Source organism: Alexandromys fortis, unplaced genomic scaffold (genome assembly GCF_014885135.2).
Source record: "Alexandromys fortis isolate MF-2015 unplaced genomic scaffold, M_Fortis_MF-2015_v1.1 scaffold_97, whole genome shotgun sequence".
Taxonomy (NCBI): domain Eukaryota; kingdom Metazoa; phylum Chordata; class Mammalia; order Rodentia; family Cricetidae; genus Alexandromys; species Alexandromys fortis.
Genome location: NW_026067981.1, coordinates 4,196,369 through 4,216,539, shown reverse-complemented (window position 1 = coordinate 4,216,539; position 20,171 = coordinate 4,196,369). Strand labels below are relative to the sequence as shown.

At 49.8% G+C, this 20,171-nt stretch overlaps 1 protein-coding gene across 1 annotated transcript in view; it reads right to left on the bottom strand.

The window, feature by feature from the left end:
- Nucleotides 1-3,648: 3,648 nt before the first annotated feature.
- Nucleotides 3,649-20,171, bottom strand: part of Cd247 (CD247 molecule) — a 72,300-nt gene continuing 55,777 nt past the window's right edge. The window contains exons 2-8 of the mRNA XM_050158344.1: nucleotides 10,962-11,065; nucleotides 9,703-9,759; nucleotides 8,670-8,750; nucleotides 7,368-7,400; nucleotides 6,593-6,649; nucleotides 5,827-5,862; nucleotides 3,649-4,706 (exon numbers count right to left, since the gene is read on the bottom strand). Coding sequence (XP_050014301.1) covers nucleotides 4,641-4,706; nucleotides 5,827-5,862; nucleotides 6,593-6,649; nucleotides 7,368-7,400; nucleotides 8,670-8,750; nucleotides 9,703-9,759; nucleotides 10,962-11,065 — 434 coding nt within the window. The 3' untranslated portion in view covers nucleotides 3,649-4,640. The remainder of the gene's footprint in view (nucleotides 4,707-5,826; nucleotides 5,863-6,592; nucleotides 6,650-7,367; nucleotides 7,401-8,669; nucleotides 8,751-9,702; nucleotides 9,760-10,961; nucleotides 11,066-20,171) is intronic.

Here is a 20,171-nt window from a genome sequence, read left to right as displayed (position 1 = left end):
AAAAACAAAGAAACAACCAAATATTTAAGTTTATTGTTAATATTATTATAATAATTATTATTATTTGACAATCTTATATCCAATGGGCTTTTTGTAAGCTGCATTCCTGGCCCTTTCAACCTTTTCTTTGAATGTAGTTCTCAACTTTTAATCCCTACTCCCAAAGTTGGGGGATAAATAAGAAGCTTAACCAGGTCAGGTCATAACACTGCTGCTATAAGCCAGGGGAGGGTGGTTTCTTTGTTTTGTTTTGTTTTTCCATTTCCAGCCAAAACCAAAGATTTCTTAATGATTGTATAAACTCAAAACAAACAAAAAAACCAAAGAAAAGGGAAGTCTTCAGCCTCAATCCAGTCTGTGGCGTCCTGGCACTTGGAGACATGCCCAAGGGCAGGTGGAGACACCTCTGACCAGCTCAAAAGGGCAAGCAAGCTTTTTTCCAAGTTGAGAGTTTTGTTCGGGTGCCTGCTCAGTAGTTTTGACTCTTTAGCTGTGAGCAGAACATGCATGAAAAATACTGGCACATGAGATTTGCCAAAACCAAAGCCAAAACCCCATCACTACAACCCATCTGACAACAACCAGGGTCATCACCAGAGCTTAGCACAAGGCCTTAGAGCTGGGAGCTGCTACATGATGGCCACCACTCCACAGAATGGGGACGCTGAAGACACTGGCACAGGATTGGCTGCTCTGCTGGGTGCTTTCACCTCTGGGGCTGGGTCTACACACCCAAGGGGCCCTTCTGAGCCTTCTTTCTCTTTTCTTTACTGGAACTGCTTGGAAGTGGCTGTCCCGTTTGTGAGGAAACATACAGAGCGATTATCAAACTTTTCTTTTCTTGTTTGTAGTTTTGTTTCCTTTTGCAGCACCACTGTGCAACTATGCATTGTATTTCATAACCTTTGTGCTAGGTAGATGCCTGTGACTTTTTAACTTGGGGTGGGGAGGTGGGGGGGGTCGCAAATGAAGGAGATTTTTACATGGATCTTTTTAATCTCAGTTCATTGGGGGAGGGGGGTATTTGGTTCTAGGGTCATACAAGCTCTATCCCAAAGCAAAATCCAAATGTTAATAATATTAGCCTGATGCAGATACCAAAGACAATTTCTTTCCTGCAGAACCTTAGACTTGTGTATTAAGTACGATTACCCAGCACTTGCATTAGTCTAACCTCAGTAATTCCAAAGCTTAGATGTATATTTTGGTATATTTCCAGGATATTAAAAGAAAAATGTCATTTAACTTCTTGTTTGTTTCAGTGTAATGCTCTTAAAGTCATAGCATGAAAACTTGCGCTGTCCTATTCTTGGTAGTTTGAAATGATAGTGGTTTTGTAGGTTTGCGATGTGCCTGTATGGGTTAACATAACAGCTTTCACTGCCTAGCCGTTCACACTAAAAATGAAAAGTTCTGAGTGTACGTGCAATTCAGTCTTCCCTCCAGCTGTGTCCACTGGGGGTGTGGAGTCCCTGACAACTGCCAGGGTTGGCCTGGTTTTCAAGAGAGGGCGATCATGTTTTTCTAAAGCTGTTTACTTCTTCAGCTTTTAAATATCTTAACACCCAGCTTTTCCTTCCTCTTTTATAGTTAATATTGACTCAGGAGTGTTTTTCCACTGTTGTCAAGGGAGGAACACAAGGGAAATTGGCACCTTGGCCTCCCCAAATGTTATTTTGTGTACTTTCAAATGTGACTTTGAGTTCTTCTTTGTGGAAACTTACAATATGATATACGTGATTCTTTCCAGAACTGCCCAGCAGCTGTAATAGGCAGTAAGAATTCCTGCGTAGTTATTGGGTGTCCTCTTACATTTCTCCTTAAGATGACTTTGCAGTCTGGGTGGCTATTGTGTAGCCTCACTGCCCCAGAGCGTCTGTAGCCATTTCTCCTCCCATGGGAATAGTTTATAAAAGTCAGCTGATAACTCGGAGTGCTGGTCCTTGTTATCTGTGCCCCCTGAGAAACCTGAAACACAAGCAGTTCTACTTGTTGGGGTTTAGCTGATCCTCCAGAGGACTGGGGAAGTGGTGGGGACTATGAGCGGTGCTGTCTCTTTAAAAGTGCCCTTTATGTGATTTCCCCCTCTGGGGCTGGCAGAGGGGCCAGGGCTTGGGAGAGATTGTATGGGTGCCAGTGAATCAGAATGAAATGGTGGGTTTGTGTAGATGCATTTGTCTGCTGTAATTTTTATATATATTAAACTTACTGTAACTGTACAGTTGCAATTTCTGTTGTAAAACATTAAACCATTTTCCAAGTGTTTTCACATTGTCTGTATCTCTGTGAGGTTGCTGCCTTAGTATTCTGGCTGCTTTACACAGGCAGTTGCACAGATAACCACATGGGCCTTCCAAATCATTTCTTCCCACAGGTCTTCCTAGTAACCTCAGAGTCTAAGCAGCTTAGTCTTATAAAACTTACCCTCTGACTTCCTTAGTGAGCTGTAGCCCCTGTTTTCTTTACCCAAACCCTCAATGGAACCTTGAGTTGAGTAGCAGGAGTTTCCTTCAGACCTGACTGCTCTGCATTATCAAACACAGTGGCCCTTGACTGATCCTTCAAGGGAACTCCTTGGAGCGTCTGACTCACTGTGTGTGTGACTGCTGACTGGGATTGGACTTGGCTCTTTGGGCTCTGTCGTTTGACTGACAGACCCAGATACCTCTAGCATCTCGTGCCAGGCCTGAACCAGAGGTGGTGGGAGAGGATCCTCTGAAAGTGGCACATCTCGAACTGGCCTCTGGCCCTGCTATGCGCATTAACTAAGCCTCTGCTCTAGACACAAATATCTGGCACTTGGTAGAGCTCACTGATTTCTTGAGGAAAGGAGAATCCCACAGATAGAAGACTTGAGCATTGGGAGGTAACCCCTGACAGGCATATGCTGACAAAAAGCCCATCTCAAAATGACAAAAGTGCCAAAGCCAAAAGGCAGATGTGGGCCCTACTTTTTGTTCCTAAGTCAAATTAACTTGTTATTTTCCATTCTTTCTCTCTAATATTTATGTCTTGCATGTAAGCCTATGAAGTTATTTTTTAAAGTAGTTTCAAAATTTGAACATCCTTTTTGGTAGAAATAGTCAAACTCCATGTGACAAACCTCTGAGGTGAGACTGTGACCCTTCCTTTTATAAGCTGTCTTCTAGCTGCTCCCAAGGCCCCATAGGAAGCAGTTCCCCATGAGATGAGGTGATGAACATGTGCTCTCTGTTAAGAGGTGCTCTCATTCCCAAGACCAGGAACTGAACCTGGGGCCTCAGCAAGATCAGCAAATGTTCTCAACCACTGAACTGATTCATCGTGATTTTTTAAGTCATGTGACTTTACATTTTAACCACGAAATAAGACTGTATGCTTTAAATCCTATGAAACAAGTGATAGTGCTCCATTTTCACTCCTGGATGCTCTGCTCTGCTTGTCACTGCACTCCGTAATGAGGTTCACCTCAGGAAGCTTTCCCACCATCCTTTTCCAGCTCAGTCATGAGGCCGGGCATTTCCCTATCTGGAGGCACAACTGCCAGCCTAATGCCACATCCTACACAGACACTTCCTTATGGCAACTTTCAGGATGGCTTCATCTACTGGTACCCACCTGCTAACTTCCTGTCTCCATTACTACCCAGGCTTCACCACTGAAATAAGGCTTCAAACAACATTTTTAGCAAAGCATTTATTATTCAAAACAGTGAGGGTTTACTTAGTATAAATTAAAACCCCCGAGATGAGTGGGTCCTCCATCCATGGTCACAGGCACTTTAATTCTACCATGAGGTTGCAGTCCACTGATTGGCTCATTGTACCACTGTTGTGTGAGCACTGCAGACCTGAGTGGGCTTGGTCTTCTTGCCACTCAAGAAGCAGTGAACCAAGTTCCGGGAAGAAGACAGGACTTGCCCCCTTTTCTCTTACTGCCTTGGCTTTATTATTACTGGTTTATTGTATGCAGTGACGTCCTGTTTTCTGTGCCAGTTTGTGCACAGATCATTTGCACTCTTATGAGTGTGTTTTCCATGAAGATAAGGCATCTTTCCATTCCTGGAGTGCTTGGCACAGTAGCTGGGAGGTTTACGCTTGATAGAAGGAGGCCCTTGTAAACTGCTGGGGACCTTCCAAGCATGTTGCTTCCCTTCTTTCAGCCTCTTGTGGCTGACACTTGCCTAGGCTCCTTCCTACCTGCCTCTCTCTTTTACAACGTGGCCTAATTATAGGTCACCCTGACTGTGGGGAGGATGGCAACAGAAGCCAAATTTACAGCATGAGCAAACTAAGTCAATATCAGTAGAACAATACAAACAGTACCCAGGCCTTCTCTGGGGGTATTACAAGGCAAACTGAACTCAGCTGTGAAAGGAAGGAAGGATGTCAGTGCCCCCACCCCGACCCCCTGGCTAGGGGTTGGCTCTGCTGTGGGAACTGGGCTGAGGTAAGAGTGAAGGGGGCTTTCCCTTTAGAGAGTTCAGGGACGACATTCTGTGTACTGTGCTTTGGAACTGGAGAAGACAGGTGTGACAACCAGAAGCATCCTCTTCATAAAATAGTGGCAGCGAAATTAATAAACTGAATTGTATACGCTTTGTCCTCTGTCCTTCACAGTCAACAGCAGGTCAGGCCTGTGGGTGGGAAATCCCCTGGCTTTTAGCGAGGGGGCAGAGTCTGCATATGAAGGGCGTCATAGGTGTCCTTAGTGGCCGCACTGAGCCCCTGGTGGAAACAAATCACAAAAAAATGAACAAGAGTCCACAGGCACAAGTTTACGGTTTGTGGCTCATCATGGATCCCACTGCCTTTGGCAGCCCGAGAAGATCACCGTGCCTCAGAAGGCTGACAGAAAGGTGGGTTCTCTGTCCTGCTAAAATGACTTTGAAGCAACTTTTTTCCAGCATGGCTCTCACCCCTTGTCAGTTTCTCAAACACTACCCCCTGCAGTACCAGGGATCTATCAGACTCCCCATCTAGCCAAAGAGGAAGGCAGCTTCCCCATGTAACATACTAAGCTGGAATCTGGGATATGCCAGAGAATCTACTTCCTGGGCCCACAGAAAGTCTGAACTAGTCATAGGGCAATTGGTGGCTCCTTGACTTCAGTCCTTATTCAGGAGTTTCCAGTCTCTGGCCACTGTGGTATATTGTCTGGACAGGCAGGCAATGCTGGTCCCAGGCTCACGGGTGGGAAAGCCTCTCTCTGTTCCAGGGACTGAAGAGGCAACGGGACTTCAGCTTCAGCACTGCCAGTAAGCAGCTGCACTCGGGCAAGCCCAGCAACAAAAAAGCCGAAGCCAACCGGGGATCTCTTTTTAGAAAGTGGGTTCTCTGCACACAGTCTGCATAGTTTTCACTCATTTACATAAACCAGGCACCTGATTACAACAACATTTCTCTTTTGAAGCTGCCTATTTTTCTTTTTTCAATCTTTCTGTTCACTCTCTTAGATCTTCCTACGTCTTAGGATTTTGAGCAGAGCTAAGCTAAGGCAGTGGACAAAGGAACCAATCACCTGTGTAGGGTCCTTTACCTACTTCTGCCTGCACTTTTGGGGGCTCCCGTCCCATTCTTTAGATAGCTGCTATTGTCTGCTATCCCCAGATGGCATGGAACTCCCGCAGCCCTCTGGTTAAAGCTAAGTATCTGCCTCCCCAACTGGATCCCAGCCCGGCTATAGAGACATAATAGCAGTGGAGTGGCCTCTGGTCTGCTTGTGTGCCCTGGGTTTGCTCTCCCTGTCTGTTGACAAGGGCTGGTGCCATCAGCAAGCAAACCATGGCAGCTTCAGCTTTATCCCATGTCAGAACAGCACTCCCAGGAAGTGGACAACGGCTCTTACCTGGTAAAGGTCATTGTGCCCCTTGTCTTTCTGCCTCTGTAAGCAAGATTAGGAAGGAGGAGAATCAGCAGTAGCACTCACTCTTGCTCAACTGCCCCATTCGGGATCAGAAGGGACTAATTCCCAGCCAGCATCCCTTCCTCTGGTACAGAAGGCCATTGGCCAGATCTTTGCTTCTATAGAATAAGATGACATGTGCCTCAGATAGCAGTTAAGTTCACACTGCCCATCTCAGATCTTTGGCATCTGGGACCTCCACACAGCTCCAAAATCTTGCCATCAGAAAGGCTCACTGAGACTGGCAACTAGGTGATGGTTCTGAGCTCTGAAACTGAGTTAGCTCAAACCTTGTTCCTGCCAAGGGAAGTTGATGTCTTCGCCCATGGTAGATACTGTCCACACATGCTAGCCAGCTCATCATACAGAGTCGCCTGCCTACTCAGAAAGAACTCAGTGCTCTACTCTGGATATTTTGAGATCCTTACGCAGTCATTAATGAACATTCTTTCATTCTCCCCTGGGACCCAGTGTCCCCGCACAGTAAATACAGAACAGTGGCATTACTTGAATGTTTGAATCCGCTTCCAGCAAAGCTTAGCCACGGATTTGAGATTTGCCATTTAGCCCTGACATCTCAGCCCATCCCTAGTCTCGTGTACTTTCCAGTGGCACCTTCACTTTTGGCACAGGTGGGACAGGAAGACTAGCAGGAATGTCCGAAAGGCCAGAAGGAACCTAGCTGGTGTCGAGGCAGAGCAGCACTTACCTTCTGTTTCACCCGGATCTCGCTGTAGGCACCCGCCATCTGGTTCTTCTGCAGTGCCTGAAGGAAGAGAGGTGGTGTGTTTTCTTAACCGAGACAGAATGGGCCTTTCCCCAGAGGCCTCTGGATTCCCAAGCTGTCAGGCTCTGGTCCTCGAGGTTCTAAGCCCTAGACTCATGAACATTACTGCCGACAACTAAGTCTCCTGTGCTCCTCAGCCTGACTGGAGAATCTTCTCTGGTCTACCTGCTCTAGATAATAAACCGTACAGGATAGGTGTGGGCGACTGGACAACTTAAGGGCTCAAGAGGAGCAATGAGTCGTTTATTTGAACAGGTCATCTCTCCACAGCTAATACCACAGGCTGTGATCGGCCAGTTACTGTGAGGCCCCACCCGTGGGGAGTGGCACCTTTGTGGCCTGATATGGGGTGGGATGGACTTTGCAATGAGAGAAAGTGCTCGGAATACTCCAGCCCTTGGGCTCAGCATTCCCTCAGACATGCCGGCTCCACACTCCAGCCCAGCCTAGCCTGCAGCTGCAGCTCCCACCATGTTCCCCAACCACAGGACAGGCTCAGAGCCCATGGTTTTAAAATTTAAAAAAAAAAAAAAAAGTGGCCCTGCTCAGCTTCAAGGGCTGTTCTAAACCTACCAGCAGGTGACACATAACCATGCAGGGGAGGCCTGGCCTAGATGGAAAGATTGAAGGGAGAACAGCCCCTCCCCCAGCCTCCTTCCTGCTCTCTAGGGTGAATGGTGAATTCTCTCCTACGTACATTGTACACGCCTTCCTGGGGGTTCCTCTTCTTCTGTTGAGGAACAGAAAAGAGCAGAGATTAGAGAGAATTCAGGCTGGAAAGTGTGATCGACCCCATGCTGCCTGACCCACACTGCCTTCTCCTGTGTCTGTCTCCTCCACATTCCCCAGCCTTGCGCCCGGCAGCCTGGCAGCAGCTCCACAGCTCATACTTCTTTGGTTTGCATATTCCTGCACACACATGCCCGTCCCCACCTGGGCAGGCCCTAGGGGCGATCTGCTGGTGATCTTTCAGCCGTCCCCACCCCTGCTAATAGACTCCTATATGCACCATACAGGGAGACATGGGCTGGGTCCCCTCATTCAGGGCCCAGCCAGCCAGTCAATGCTCATCAGGTTCTACTGAGCTGTGGCCACGGGAAGCTCTGGCACCCTCCCTCCTTGCCCTTCCCCTCCCCGCTCCTGATCCTAAGGAGAAGAGCTGAGGTTGGAGGATGGAATAGGGGTTAGGGACTTTGCTACTTTCCACGCCCTCTAGCAATGTATACCCAGCACCGAACTCAGAGGACCTAGGTCAGGGCTGAGTGGACAGATATGACCAAAGACATTGAGGACATTGGGTAGCTTTGGGTAGTACTGACCTTAAACTGAACTTTTGTCCTGACCCCTGCAATTAGGAGGCCTCTAGCCCAACAGAGGAGTCATCTAGCCCTTCCCCTCCCTACAGGAATGGAATCTACAAAGGGCAGAGGACAGTCACCTGGAGCTGAGGTGGCCATGTTCTAAAAGGGTATTCAGAATCCAGGATTCCTTCCCCGTGGTCTTAGCCCCTTCCTGTGTCTATCTTGACATCAGGGCTGTCCTACGGAGGCAGGTGATGCTATCATGTGTACAGTTGGGTTGGCTAGAGAGGTCAGCAGAGCTTAGGGTAAAGACTAGGGTGACAGGCCAGATGGTGGTGGCGCACGCCTTTAATCCCAGCACTCGGGAGGCAGAGGCAGGCGGATCTCTCTGAGTTCGAGACCAGCCTGGTCTACAGAGCTAGTTCCAGGACAGGCTCCAAAGCCACAGAGAAACCCTGTCTCAAAAAATAATTAATTAATTAATTAATTAATAAGACTAGGGTGACATTACCCATGACCGGGCTTCTTAAGATGCAGAATGGAACCAAGAAGAGAGGGAGGGGTTGGCAGCAAGAGGTTCTTTGTCATCCTCTTGTCCCAGTCCCTAGCCATGTGACTGTGAGTCTAGCGCCCTCTGTGCTAGGATGAGCAGCCCACCCTCAAAGCCCACCCACCCCAGAGACCAAGGAGATTCTTACTTCTTTGCCTCCCGTCTCAGGATTCCCAGCCCAGTTCTGGTTCAAAACGTCATATTCCTCTCTTCGTCCTAGATTGAGCTCCTACAACAGGAGATGGGACATTCAGGAGAACGGAACCTCATCAACTGAAACTGGGTTTTGGTTTCCCAAAAAGCAGCATGGGGAAGGTGAGGTATCTCGGTGGGAAAGGTACCTGCCTCAGAGCCTGGGGATCTGAGTTCAATCCCCAAGCCCCACGTGGTAAAAGGAGAGAGTCCTCTTACTTATATGTGTGCATCGTGTTACATACGCACAGAGCACAATAAGAAGTTCAAATCATTTTACATTTTATTTGTCATGTGAACATGTGTGTGCCTGCTGTATGTTGCGTACCACATGTCTGCAGAAGAGGCCTCAGAACCCCCGCCCCCGGAACTGTTGTTACAGGTGTTGGAGAGCCACCATATGGGTGCTGGGGGAAAGCCTGGGTCCTCTGTAGGAGCACTAACCACTCCTAACTGACTCTTCAATTCCAGGAAATGTAATTTTTGAAAAAAGGCATGGAGAGAGATGAGAGTCGTGGAAACTGCTTCCTCTTTCATGCAAGTACCTCGGAAAACAGCTGATACTAGGATGGTGTATGGCAGGAACCCCGAGTTACCGTGTGCTTTCCCTCCTGCTCGGCTGTCTACTGGGGTTCAGGATAACATTTTCATTAGCAAGTGAAACCAAGGCTCCCAGAGAGGAAATCACACACACAGACAGACCACGGACCCACTGCCTTTCTGTGCGCTCTAGAATTGCTGGTGGGCGGGACTTCACTCACTAGAGGCGGGGCTGTGCCTTACATCTTATCATTCCGCTCCGCCCCGTGCTACCCTGAGGACACGACCATTGCTTCCCAGTCTTTGGGTTAGAAAACTGGCATCGCACAACTTGCCACCAGTCACCGGGCTGATAACTGTGGACCAGACCTACAGCGGAGCCTGGTCTTGGAGCTTCCCTGGGTCCTAGGATAAGACTGTGCAGGCAGGTCTGTAGATTGGAAACTTACATTGTAGATCTGGCTGGAACCCTGCTGGTGGACATCAGCGCCTACACTCCCGCTGAACTGCAATAGAGCAGAGAAAATCACAATGCAGCCCCATCTCCAAGATGTCTCTACAACTCTAGTCTTAGAAGTAGCTAATTATCCCAAGTATAGGCCTTGCCCCTCCCCCTGTGTGAAAAGAGCTCTCAGTCTTTGCCTGCTGGGAGCCAGGAACACTCTCCTGTGCTCCTTCCTCCAGGGAGCACTCTCCACTCCTTTCTCCGGGGAGCACTCTCCTGCACCCCTTCCTCCAGGGAGCACTCTCCTGCGCTCCTTCCTCCAGGGAGCACTCTCCACTCCTTCCTCTGGGGAGCACTCTCCACTCCTTTCTCCGGGGAGCACTCTCCTGCACCCTTTCCTCCAGGGAGCACTCTCCTGCACTCCTTCCTCCAGGGAGCACTCTCCACTCCTTTCTCCAGGGAGCACTCTCCTGCACTTCTTCCTCCAGGGAGCACTTCCTGTACTCCTTCCTCCAAAGACTCCAGGACCCTCAGGGTAGAGAGCTGCCTGCTAAGCTGGCCTGCTGGCATCATCGCCAGCCCTTTCCTGAGTGCTGGCTTACTGTCATGAGCACATGCCCAAAATTGGCATAACCACACATGCCACCTAAGCTGAGAGGAACTACAGGGTTTTTACAGAGTCGGAGCTCTGGAAGGAACCTTACAAATCAACTAGGCATCGTTTCCAAGTAAATAAATAAATAGACTTTCTCCAATAAAATCTTTTGCCAGAAAGGAAATGGGTTATAGTGCCCTAAACGGATCAGACATCTGTCTGCCCCAGATACATCCTTTCCATGAAATTCATAGTTTCCGGTACCTGGTGAATCACCGTGTTATCCATCACTCTTATTTGCAGATGGTAAAACTGAGGCTTGGAGAGAAAAGCTGGTGTGGCCTTGGTTAGCAGCTCAGCAGCAGGCCCCAAGAAGAGACCTCATCCACTTTCTTGTCCTTCACTACCTGGCATAAATCTCCCATTGGCCAGCAGATGCCTTGGGACACTCTCATGTCCAGGCACTCGTATAGACCCTCCTCACCAATGCACCTGCCCTGTCTGCCACCTGGGGACAGTCCACCCACTGTGCACACTTGGCCATCCCCTGCCTTGCCCATGCACACCAAGCGTAGCCCAGACTGGAGACTCTCCAGTGCCAAAGCCCCATCAGGCATCCTCCCAATGGAGGAACCCACATTCCCCCACAGGAGCCCAGGGGAACCCACCTTTGCTCTCAGGTACAGGGCTGTGACAATGACGCCGTAGATGAAGAGGATTCCATCCAGCAGGTAGCAGAGTTTGGGATCCAGCAGACCAAAGCTCTGTGCCTCTGTGGCAAGAGACAAAACTGTCAGCTGTGCCCAAGCTTACAGGAACACACCCCTCCTAGCCCTGCAGCAGCCAGCCAGGTAGAGCCTGGGAAGAATGGGGGGGGGGGGGAGGCGGGACCAGGGGAAATATGAAACTGTCCACAGAACTTCTGCTTTGGCGGCATGGGAGACCTTGTATAAACTGAACTCTACACTCAGGCAGCCTATACTTTTTAGCTCGGAGCCTCTTCTGTTTAGCCGGTCTCGCTAATTCGATGGGTTCCTAATGCCCCCCCCCCCCCGCCTTTCTGCTGTTTGTTACACTGCGCTCAAAGCATGTGTAGCTGACACTTTCTCTAGATAAGGGTGGGGGGTGAGGGGAAGGAGAGACGTTAGTTAAATAGAAGTTAGCAATCCTATTTGAGAAAAAAACCACACCGCGCCAGCAAGCAAAGCCTGTTTATTGATCTTGATGAGCCCCCCACTCGGTGAAGTGTGCCGCAGTTGGACCTGAGAACTGGCCCAGTGTCACAAAACCCTCATCTGCCCCTGCCTGAGAAGCACACAAGCAGAGGTTTCTATGGCTTTCCAGCCTGTCTCCAGAGGCAGGAGCGCTCCCTGGTGGTTGCTGGCCAGCCACGTAGGGGCAGAGGCCGTGGATTAAGTGAACAGGCCTTGCCTTAAACCTAGCTGTGTCATTTGGGGCCAGGTCTGTCCTGTGAAAGAGGTTGGAAGCTTCAGTGTTTGTTCTGTGTAGTATTTGTGGCTTGGAGCACAACCACTAAGGCCCCATTGGATCGTCACCAGAAACACACTGAGAATTGCAGGTAGCCAGCGCTTTTGGCTGCCCACACGTTCCATGGAAGCTGGTGACTTAACTCTTGTTCATTGTCCCCATGCCCACCTCTCTGAAGCCCTCCATCCTTTTAACTCCAGCTCGAATCCCAGATCCCTCCTGGCCCTAGGCAGAGATGTCTTTGTCAACTTCCCACAGTCCCTGCTTAGAAACTGTTGATGACCCAGACACTTCAAAGACCCCGGAATTCTGTGCTGCCCCAGGAAGGCTCTGCCTTTCCAGACCAAGCCACCACCCTGTCCCTTCTCTAGCTTTCCCAGGCATTCCAGGCTGGCCTTGACTTTACTAGATAGTCTAGGATAACCTTGAATTTGTAATGCCCCTGCCTCCACATCTGAAGTGCTGGGATTTGCAGGTGTGCACCTCCATGCTTGGTGGTTCTGGGGATCAAACCAGGGCTTCGTGCCTGGTAGGGAGCACTGTCCCTAAGGAGCCACACCCCAGCCCTTCCTCCTGCCTCTCATGCCCCGTGCTCCATTAACCTCTCAGGGGCTTTCTTATTCCTGCCGTGCCCACCTTGGCGTCACCTGGCTCCTCCTCTGGGCCACCACTGCCAACTCTGCCCCACACCCACAGAAATCACGCCCATGCCCTGCCATCTGAGTTCCCCAGCGGTAATCGGTGAATGGCGGAGGATGCAGAGTCTATGCACCTGGATAGTTCTCTGGAAGTTCCAACCTCCCTTCTCAGGCTGTGAGCCCTGGAGGCCAATGACTGTGATTCATTTTTGCTTCCTGCCCCGCCCCCAACCCCATGCCCAGGGAGGTCATTCATCAAATTTCCTGCAGTTGAAAGGAGGGTATGTTTCAGTGATGGGGAGATGCCAGGCCCCAGGCTGCTCCTTGTTCTAATAATGACCCAAGAGCCCCTAAGAAGCCAGCCAGCCCCCAGTAAAGGCTACCAAAGCAGGAGTGACATTTCCTTTCAGGGCTGGAAAGATGTCAGTGGCGATTTACAGGGTGGTTGAGATTCATAGAGAGAGCCCAGAGAAAATCGCTCAGCTGCCTGTCGTGTGAAATGAGAACAGAAAAAAAAAAACTGGATAGTAAATTTAGAACAAATAAGAAGAAATACCTCTGTGTTGTGCAGAGTCAGCACAGTTGGGGGCAGGCGGGGAGCTGGGCACTCTCCGGCCCCCAAAGATGAGTAATAGAGACAAGGCTTCCTACTCCCTTTTAAAAGAGTAGCGTAGTTTAATGGTCAGCAAGAGAAGCGCTACGTGTAGGGCTGGCGAGGAAAGGATATTAGCCCAACCCTTGCAGGGGCCTCCCTTTCCTCAGTCCCATAGTATATGCACTGTAGGGGTGGCCTCAAGAGCGTTGTGATGTGGCCCAGGATAATCCCATACAAGAACTCAGGACCTGTGTCAGCCACATAATTTATTAACTATTTGTTGGCCATTGGCTCCGTGCCAGGGGCTGCAGAACTAGAAAGAGGCTGTGTTGGGGATAGATGGCTTCCACGTTTCACCTGCCTCTTCCTAGCTGTGTTGGTCCTAGAAAATAACCTCACTTCTCTGGGCCTAGGGCCCTCTGTCCAGAAAGTCAGGTGGGGGTGCTTGCCTCTACCTTAAGGGCTGTGGTAAGGCTGCTTCAGCAGGTGTGAATGGCAGGGTTTCTGTTTCCTCAGCAAGGGCAATGGTGTCTGATATTGGGGGCACTCACCCAGCAGCAGTTCTTCACAGTGCCACTTGTCATGGTGACCGTGCTGTCCCCCTCCCTCCCGCAGGCAAAGACTCGACCATCTCCTCCCCTGAGCCGCTAGCAAACCCTATCACGTCTCTACCACATCCCACGCCAGCCAGGCACAGCACTCGGGTGCTTGTCGGGAGGTATTTGGGGCACTGTTGTCCTGTACCATGGGAAAGCCATTTCATCTTATGCTTGCGCCCATACTCCAGAACCACAGCCCCCAGGAGCCTGCTTGCCTGTTAGAAGGGCTCCCTGTGGAGGCTGGCTTAGCCAGCCTGAGCTAGAACCTAGGGAGGGAGACCCTGTATCCTGCTATAGCCAGAGCAGGAAGAGGGAAATTTCGCCTTCCACAGCTATGTAACCATACCATCTACACAAGAGAAAATGTCACCGTTGGAGAGGAGAGCACATTCATTGTCTGTCTCTCTGCTCTAAGGCAGTGAGCGGCTGGCTCCATGCCCCTGGCTCTGAGTGTCTCAAGCCTCAGTTTCCTCTGTGTATGAAGGGAGTAAGCTTACTTAGCCCCTTGTTGATGGAGGATTAGATACAGCTATATCTACCAGGAGAGGGACCTGGTTTGTTCCTCCTAACGTTAGCTAGCATGTTTACTTCTATTTTTACTTTAAGCCCATGACTAAAAAGCTGGTGTCTTTGCCTTCTGGCAGGACACCTGGACTAGGCCGTGTGAGATACTCACTGATGGAGGCCCCCAGGGCAGCCAGCCAGAGACAGCTCAAGGAGTGTCTGTCAGTTCCGATACTAATGTCCTGGATCATTAGCAAGAGTGAGCCTAGCCACCCCTGAGCACGCTGTTGTCACCTCACGAGAGCTCTGGTTCCCATGTCAGCATAGATTTTAAGCCCAAGAGGGCAGCCTGGGGAGACATGAGTCCTAGGAGAATCTCGTTCCTCTAGTGTCTTCCAGCTGGGATCTGCTTCTGACAGCAGGGATTAAGTTTTAATAAGCCCGGCCCTGTCACAGCTGCTGACACACCCTGCCGTGTCCCCACACCAAGCTTCCCTTGTAGCAAATCCGGTTGAGGAGCTGGGTATCTGCTCGACTAAGACTACCTCAAACCATCTGACCACAGCTTCTGCTGTTAAGATGACTTCCCGTGTCTGATGGGGTTTGACTCGGAGAGGAGTCCAGAAGGCAGGTAGAAAGCTTTTATCGGGCCCGGTCTGCAGCTTGGTAAACTGAGGACAGAAGTTCAAAGCAATTTCATCAGGAACACACGCCAGTTAACGGCAAAGCTGGAGTGTCCCCTGACTCCAGATGCTTCCTTGGCCCTCCGTCTCAGGGGAATCTCATCTTTAGTGCAGGCTCCAGGAATCCCCCCCCCCCCCCCCCCCCCCCCCCCCCCCCCCCCCCCCCCCCCCCCCCCCACACACACCTGTGAATGCACGGCCCTTGCTTTGGACACGCAGTCACAGTGACAGGCGATCACATGGCTTGGTGGATTTCTCTTCAGCAAGTGCTGGGAAACCGGGCTGGTTCATTCTGTTTTTCTCACCAGGAGACGTGAGGAAGGAGTGTAGGCCTCTTAGACAGAAAGTCTCTCAGGGTCAAGGTGGGAGTCTATTTCTCATGAGCTGAGTGTTTGAGAGATTCCTTAACTCTGAGCTTCAATCCCTTCCTGCAATAAGGACTTAAAGAGACTGACACCACAGGGCAGGTCAGTGTATGGAGAGGCCCCTGCGTGGTGGCATGTGCCCACCTTGCTGGTCTCCAGCAGCATCCTTGTCACACAGAGGATCTGTAGGTACAGCAGCAGGAAGAATAGAGGACAGGTCCTCCCCTCCCCTCCATGCTAGGTCTGGGGACAGAAGCTGGACAGACTCTCCCACACACAATGGCGAAGGCTGGCTTTTGGGACCATGTGAGGATAGAGTGAGATCACCACTGTGCGCGGGGGACCTGGCCTACAGAAGGTGCTCTTTGCATGGGGGCGTTCTGAGGACTATTGACTTCGTAAACCCACCCTGACGAGACACATCGGTGCTGGTCTGCATGCCCTTTAGAAAGCGCATTCTCCCTGCACAGTCTGGTTCAATGCTCAGAGCAGCTTTGGACAATCCCGACAGGTTCGTTGCCAGTTGTGTTTTGCAGAAAAGAAGCACAGCTCCCAAAGGTCACACAGCTGGAAAGTCCCTGAGTGCACCTGGAGTGAGCCCCATCTCGCCCCACTTGGTCCCAGTACCTCAAAGAAGCTTTTTCATCTGGACAGCTCCAGACCTCCACAGGGACTTCTCTGACCAGTGCCTCTGGCCTCTGCTTGAACATGTCTGGGGGTAAGAAACTCCTCACCCACCTACCCCTGGTGGGGGGCTCTAATTCTCAGTCTTTCCAGTCCCACCCATGGTCATGCCCAGCTTTTGTCCAGTTTATAGGAAGTACTTCAGCATTGCAGGTAAGACCATGTCCTTGGAGGGGAGCCCATGTGAGACCAAGGCCTGGGTCTGCTACCATGTGACCCTGACACCATCTTAGGCCCCTCCCAGGCTATATGGTCCTTCAGACCTCATAAGTACTCAGTACAAAGGACTTAATGTCATCTGTGGTAATCAAGCAGTTCACAGCCCAGGTAGGAACAGCTCCTTCCTAGCCCCTAAGCTTCCTCCCCTCTGGAACCCTAGCTTGGGACCCAGGCTCCTGCTGACATCCACCCCCACCCCCAGTCTCAGACTCAACTGACTATGACAGTGTAGCTTAAGAATTCAGAAAACAGGAAGTCACATGTTCTCAGGAAGGTAGTGGCACCCGCGGTGGGGGTGACTGTGTAGAACAGAGCACTGGACATGGTGCCAACCCACTGACCACAACATGGGGGCACACAGGCTTTCCCATCAGGGCTTGCTGCCTTCTTTTACTTTCACCGCAGCAAGAAGGATACACGTTAAACACACGGCACAGTGGTGCTAGCCACTAGCTGAAGAGTGCTTCGGTGCCTAGAACCACGGTGAGGTTTATGCAGACATCACGGTGACTCTTACACTACCAGTGGAGAAACAGTCTCGGAGAGGTTTTGAAACACCACTTAGTGTTGCTCTTGGGGGTCTTTCTGGTCCTCAGTACTGAAAAGAAGGGTGCAGAGCCCTTTCTTCTCCATGGGTCAAGCCTGCAGAGCAGGTTGTCTCCTGCTTGTACCATTTTGTAGTTGTTGGAGCTGAGAGGCACATGGCATTAGCTGTCGTACACAGATTGTTACCAAGAGACCAGGACACACGATGACCAAATCCTTAGTGCCTGACCTACCTGGAGCTGCCCTGATCTCTCTGACCTTCAAAGCCACTCTCCATCATTTACAAGGGCCACATAGTGTGTCCGTCCCCACGGTGAGGTGCCCCAGCCTCCTCTCCTTTCCTCGGTATACAACTACATCTATTCCTATTCCTGTCCTGTCCTGCCTGTCCTGTTCTGAAGCCATGAACCTGGTCACAGACTATCTACAAACTATACATTCCCTCAGACAAAGACACCAAGTGGAGAAAGAGACTGTTTTATTTCTCAGATTTAGAGTGATCGTGGGGCGTGCTTTTCCTTTTCTGTATTTTTATTTCCATTAAAGTTGTGGCTTGTGCAATAATTTAAATTTTTTTCCCGTGATTGTTTTTTCCTGTTTTCAAGTAAAATGAACTCATGGTAGAAGTGCAGAAAGGTAATAAAGATAGCCAAATCTCTCATGCTTTCCCATTCAAGCACAGTCCCTTATACCTGCAACAGCAGCTTGCCTCCCGAGATGTCTGCTCTTCATCGCTTGCAACCACCCTGAATCAAAACACTTCTCCTGAAGAAGTAAAAACCTTTGCTTTTCTTCAGTCTGTGCTATAACTTCTCATGTTACAACATCTCATTTCATTTTATATAATCAATCATGCTTCAAAGTTCAGGTTACTTCATAGGTTTACTGAATATCTTAAATTATCTTTGCACATCTCTCTCTGTGCATACACTTAGGTCAGACAGCAGCTTCCTGAGTTGGTTCTGTCCTTGCACCGTGTGGGTTGGAGGGTCTGAACTCAGGTCATCAGGCTCAGCAGCAGGTACCTTTCTCTGCCGAGCCAGCCTCTACATACTAATTTTAATGGCCCCCAATGATCTTTTCACTATTCTGCAGGTGAACTATACAAGCAACATGTAAAACAATGTATATATAGGGCCAGGTGGGTGGTGCATCCCTCACATGAGAGGCAGAGGCAGGAAGGTCTCTGAGTTCGAGTCCAGCCTGGTCTGCATTTTGAGCTTCAGGCTATCTAGGGCTATGTAGTGAGATCCTGTCTCAACAAACATACAAAAACAACAACAACAACAACAATGCATATATAAACAACAAAATCCACAGATGGTGTGCATGTTTACATATCTGCATACATCTACAGAAGCAGAGGGGAACGACCCTCCTTCCTCTCGACGCCAGCTTGGGCATATGGCTGCTGACTGTCACAGTCACGCTCACACTAAACACTGGCTCCTCACTGGGAGTCTTTTAGAGCTTTGTTTCATTTGATGGTAACAACCGAGTGAGGTAAACTGGGGGGCAGTCCTAATTTGCTCCCCTTCGGAAGTAAAGAGACTGAAGGTCAGGGAGGTGAAGTGGCCCCTGTGGTCCAGCAGCACGCACGTGGCCCAGCCCGATGGAGAGGCCACTCCTCAGCCTTTGTTCCCCCTCTCACAGCTCTCACGGAATTTTACTCAGCACATTAGACTACTTAAAAGACATTCACTCAGGTTACAGATTCTATGTCAAAATGCTAAGCGGGAATTTGCTATTTCTCTGAGCATGTAACTTATTCTCTGTAAAAAAAAAAAACTCCTGAAAAAAAAAAACTCCTGGTATGTATGCAGAGGTGTGTTTATAAAAATGTTCATTATGTCATTACCTGCAGAAGAAAAAAAAAACATGAAAATAACAAAAATGTCCACCAACCGGGAATCTGATAAAATGTGATATATTTTTATATCAGTTTAATATGCCCACATAAAACTAGGGGTGTAGCTCAGTGGGCAGACTGCTTGCCAAACAGGCATAAAGTCCTAAGTTTAATCTACAGCACATGTAAGCCCGGCATCCAGAAGCTAGGGACTGGATGATCAGAAATTCAAGGGCAGCCTAGGCTATAGGAGAGTCTGTCTGGGGAGGGGAAAACAGAAAACTTCATACTGACAACAGAGTTCTTCATGTTTCCTAATCTGGAAAGATCTCCCAAATTGTTAGGTTAAAAATAAAAGTGCAAACTGCAGGCTCTAGAGGGGTGTATACAGGACTTGTGGGTAAAAAGAGAAACATATGGGCTGCACAGGTGCGTGTGTGTGGAAAGCCGTGTCTGGATCTAGAGTCAGTATTGTTTAGGAGAGTGGAAATAAACAATGGTGATGGGGGTGTGGCATTGTGGGTATTCGTGCGGGTTGAACACACTTACAAATGTCAAAGGTGGGGCCCGAACCAAAACAGTACTCTAGAGTAGAGTACTATCCTAATGTGGGCAAGGTCCTGTGTTTAAACCCCAGCACTGCCTCTACTTCCCAAATACATAAGATTCACCATAATAATAAAGTTAAAATACATATATACTGAGGTGGACTATATAAACATCAAAAAAAAAATCAGCAGGGATGGTAGAGGAGACGGCTCAGTAGGTAAAGCGCTTGCCTGATGATGAGGCTTTGAGTTCAGCTTCCTACCGTTGTCATAAAAGCCTGGTCAATGGCCTGCATTTATAATCCTGAGTGCACCGGCGGGGAAGCAGGAGGCAGATGGATCCCAGGAGCTCCCGGAGTCAAATCAGCGACTCCAGGCTTAGTGAAGACAGCTGCTTCCAAAAGTAAGGTGAAGGGTTATCAACATGGGCCTCCGACCTCCTGCACTGCACACACAAGAACAGGTGTCCACATGCAGATAGCACACATAACATTGTTTCATTATGTACATTTCTGTGTGTATATAGAAACGCTGAGTGCCGGCCACTGTGCCATTGCCTATTGCCGTGGAAATGAGACGTGTTCACTGTGCAAGCCCCTGACACACACGTAAGCACGAGTGGGGCCTGGCGCGTAAAAGAAGACAATCCTTTAAATCCACGAGTCCCCTCAGTGGGTCCCACCCTAACCGGGAGATAGTATACATGACTCTCCCAGGTTTCTGGGCCTCAGGAGTTAAGGCAGCCTGGATTACCCAAGGGAATCCATGGGACCAAAGGAACCAAGAAGGCTGCAGCTTGTCTTAAGGGAGCTGATCCTGGTGGCCCAGTTGTTCGGGGCACTGGGTGGGGAGAGGTTTTACAGCATCCCCAGCCCAAACCCAGGTTTCTGTCACCTCGTTTGCCCTCTTGTGGCTGGCAGCTCTCAGGGGCGGGGCTGTTGGTGACCCCGCGGGGACCCCTCAAGCTGCAGGCACTTGTGTGCAGGCAGCACCAATGAATTAGGCTGTGGGTGTGTCACCCGCCTCGATTGGAGCCTGGGGGACGACGTGCCATTCTGATTTTAGAGCAGATTTGGACTGTAAAGAGGGGTCCGCTCACAGCCTGCCTTGAGGCCTCCTGCGGTGAACCCTGGGTACCTCCCTCAGAAACGCTTGAAACT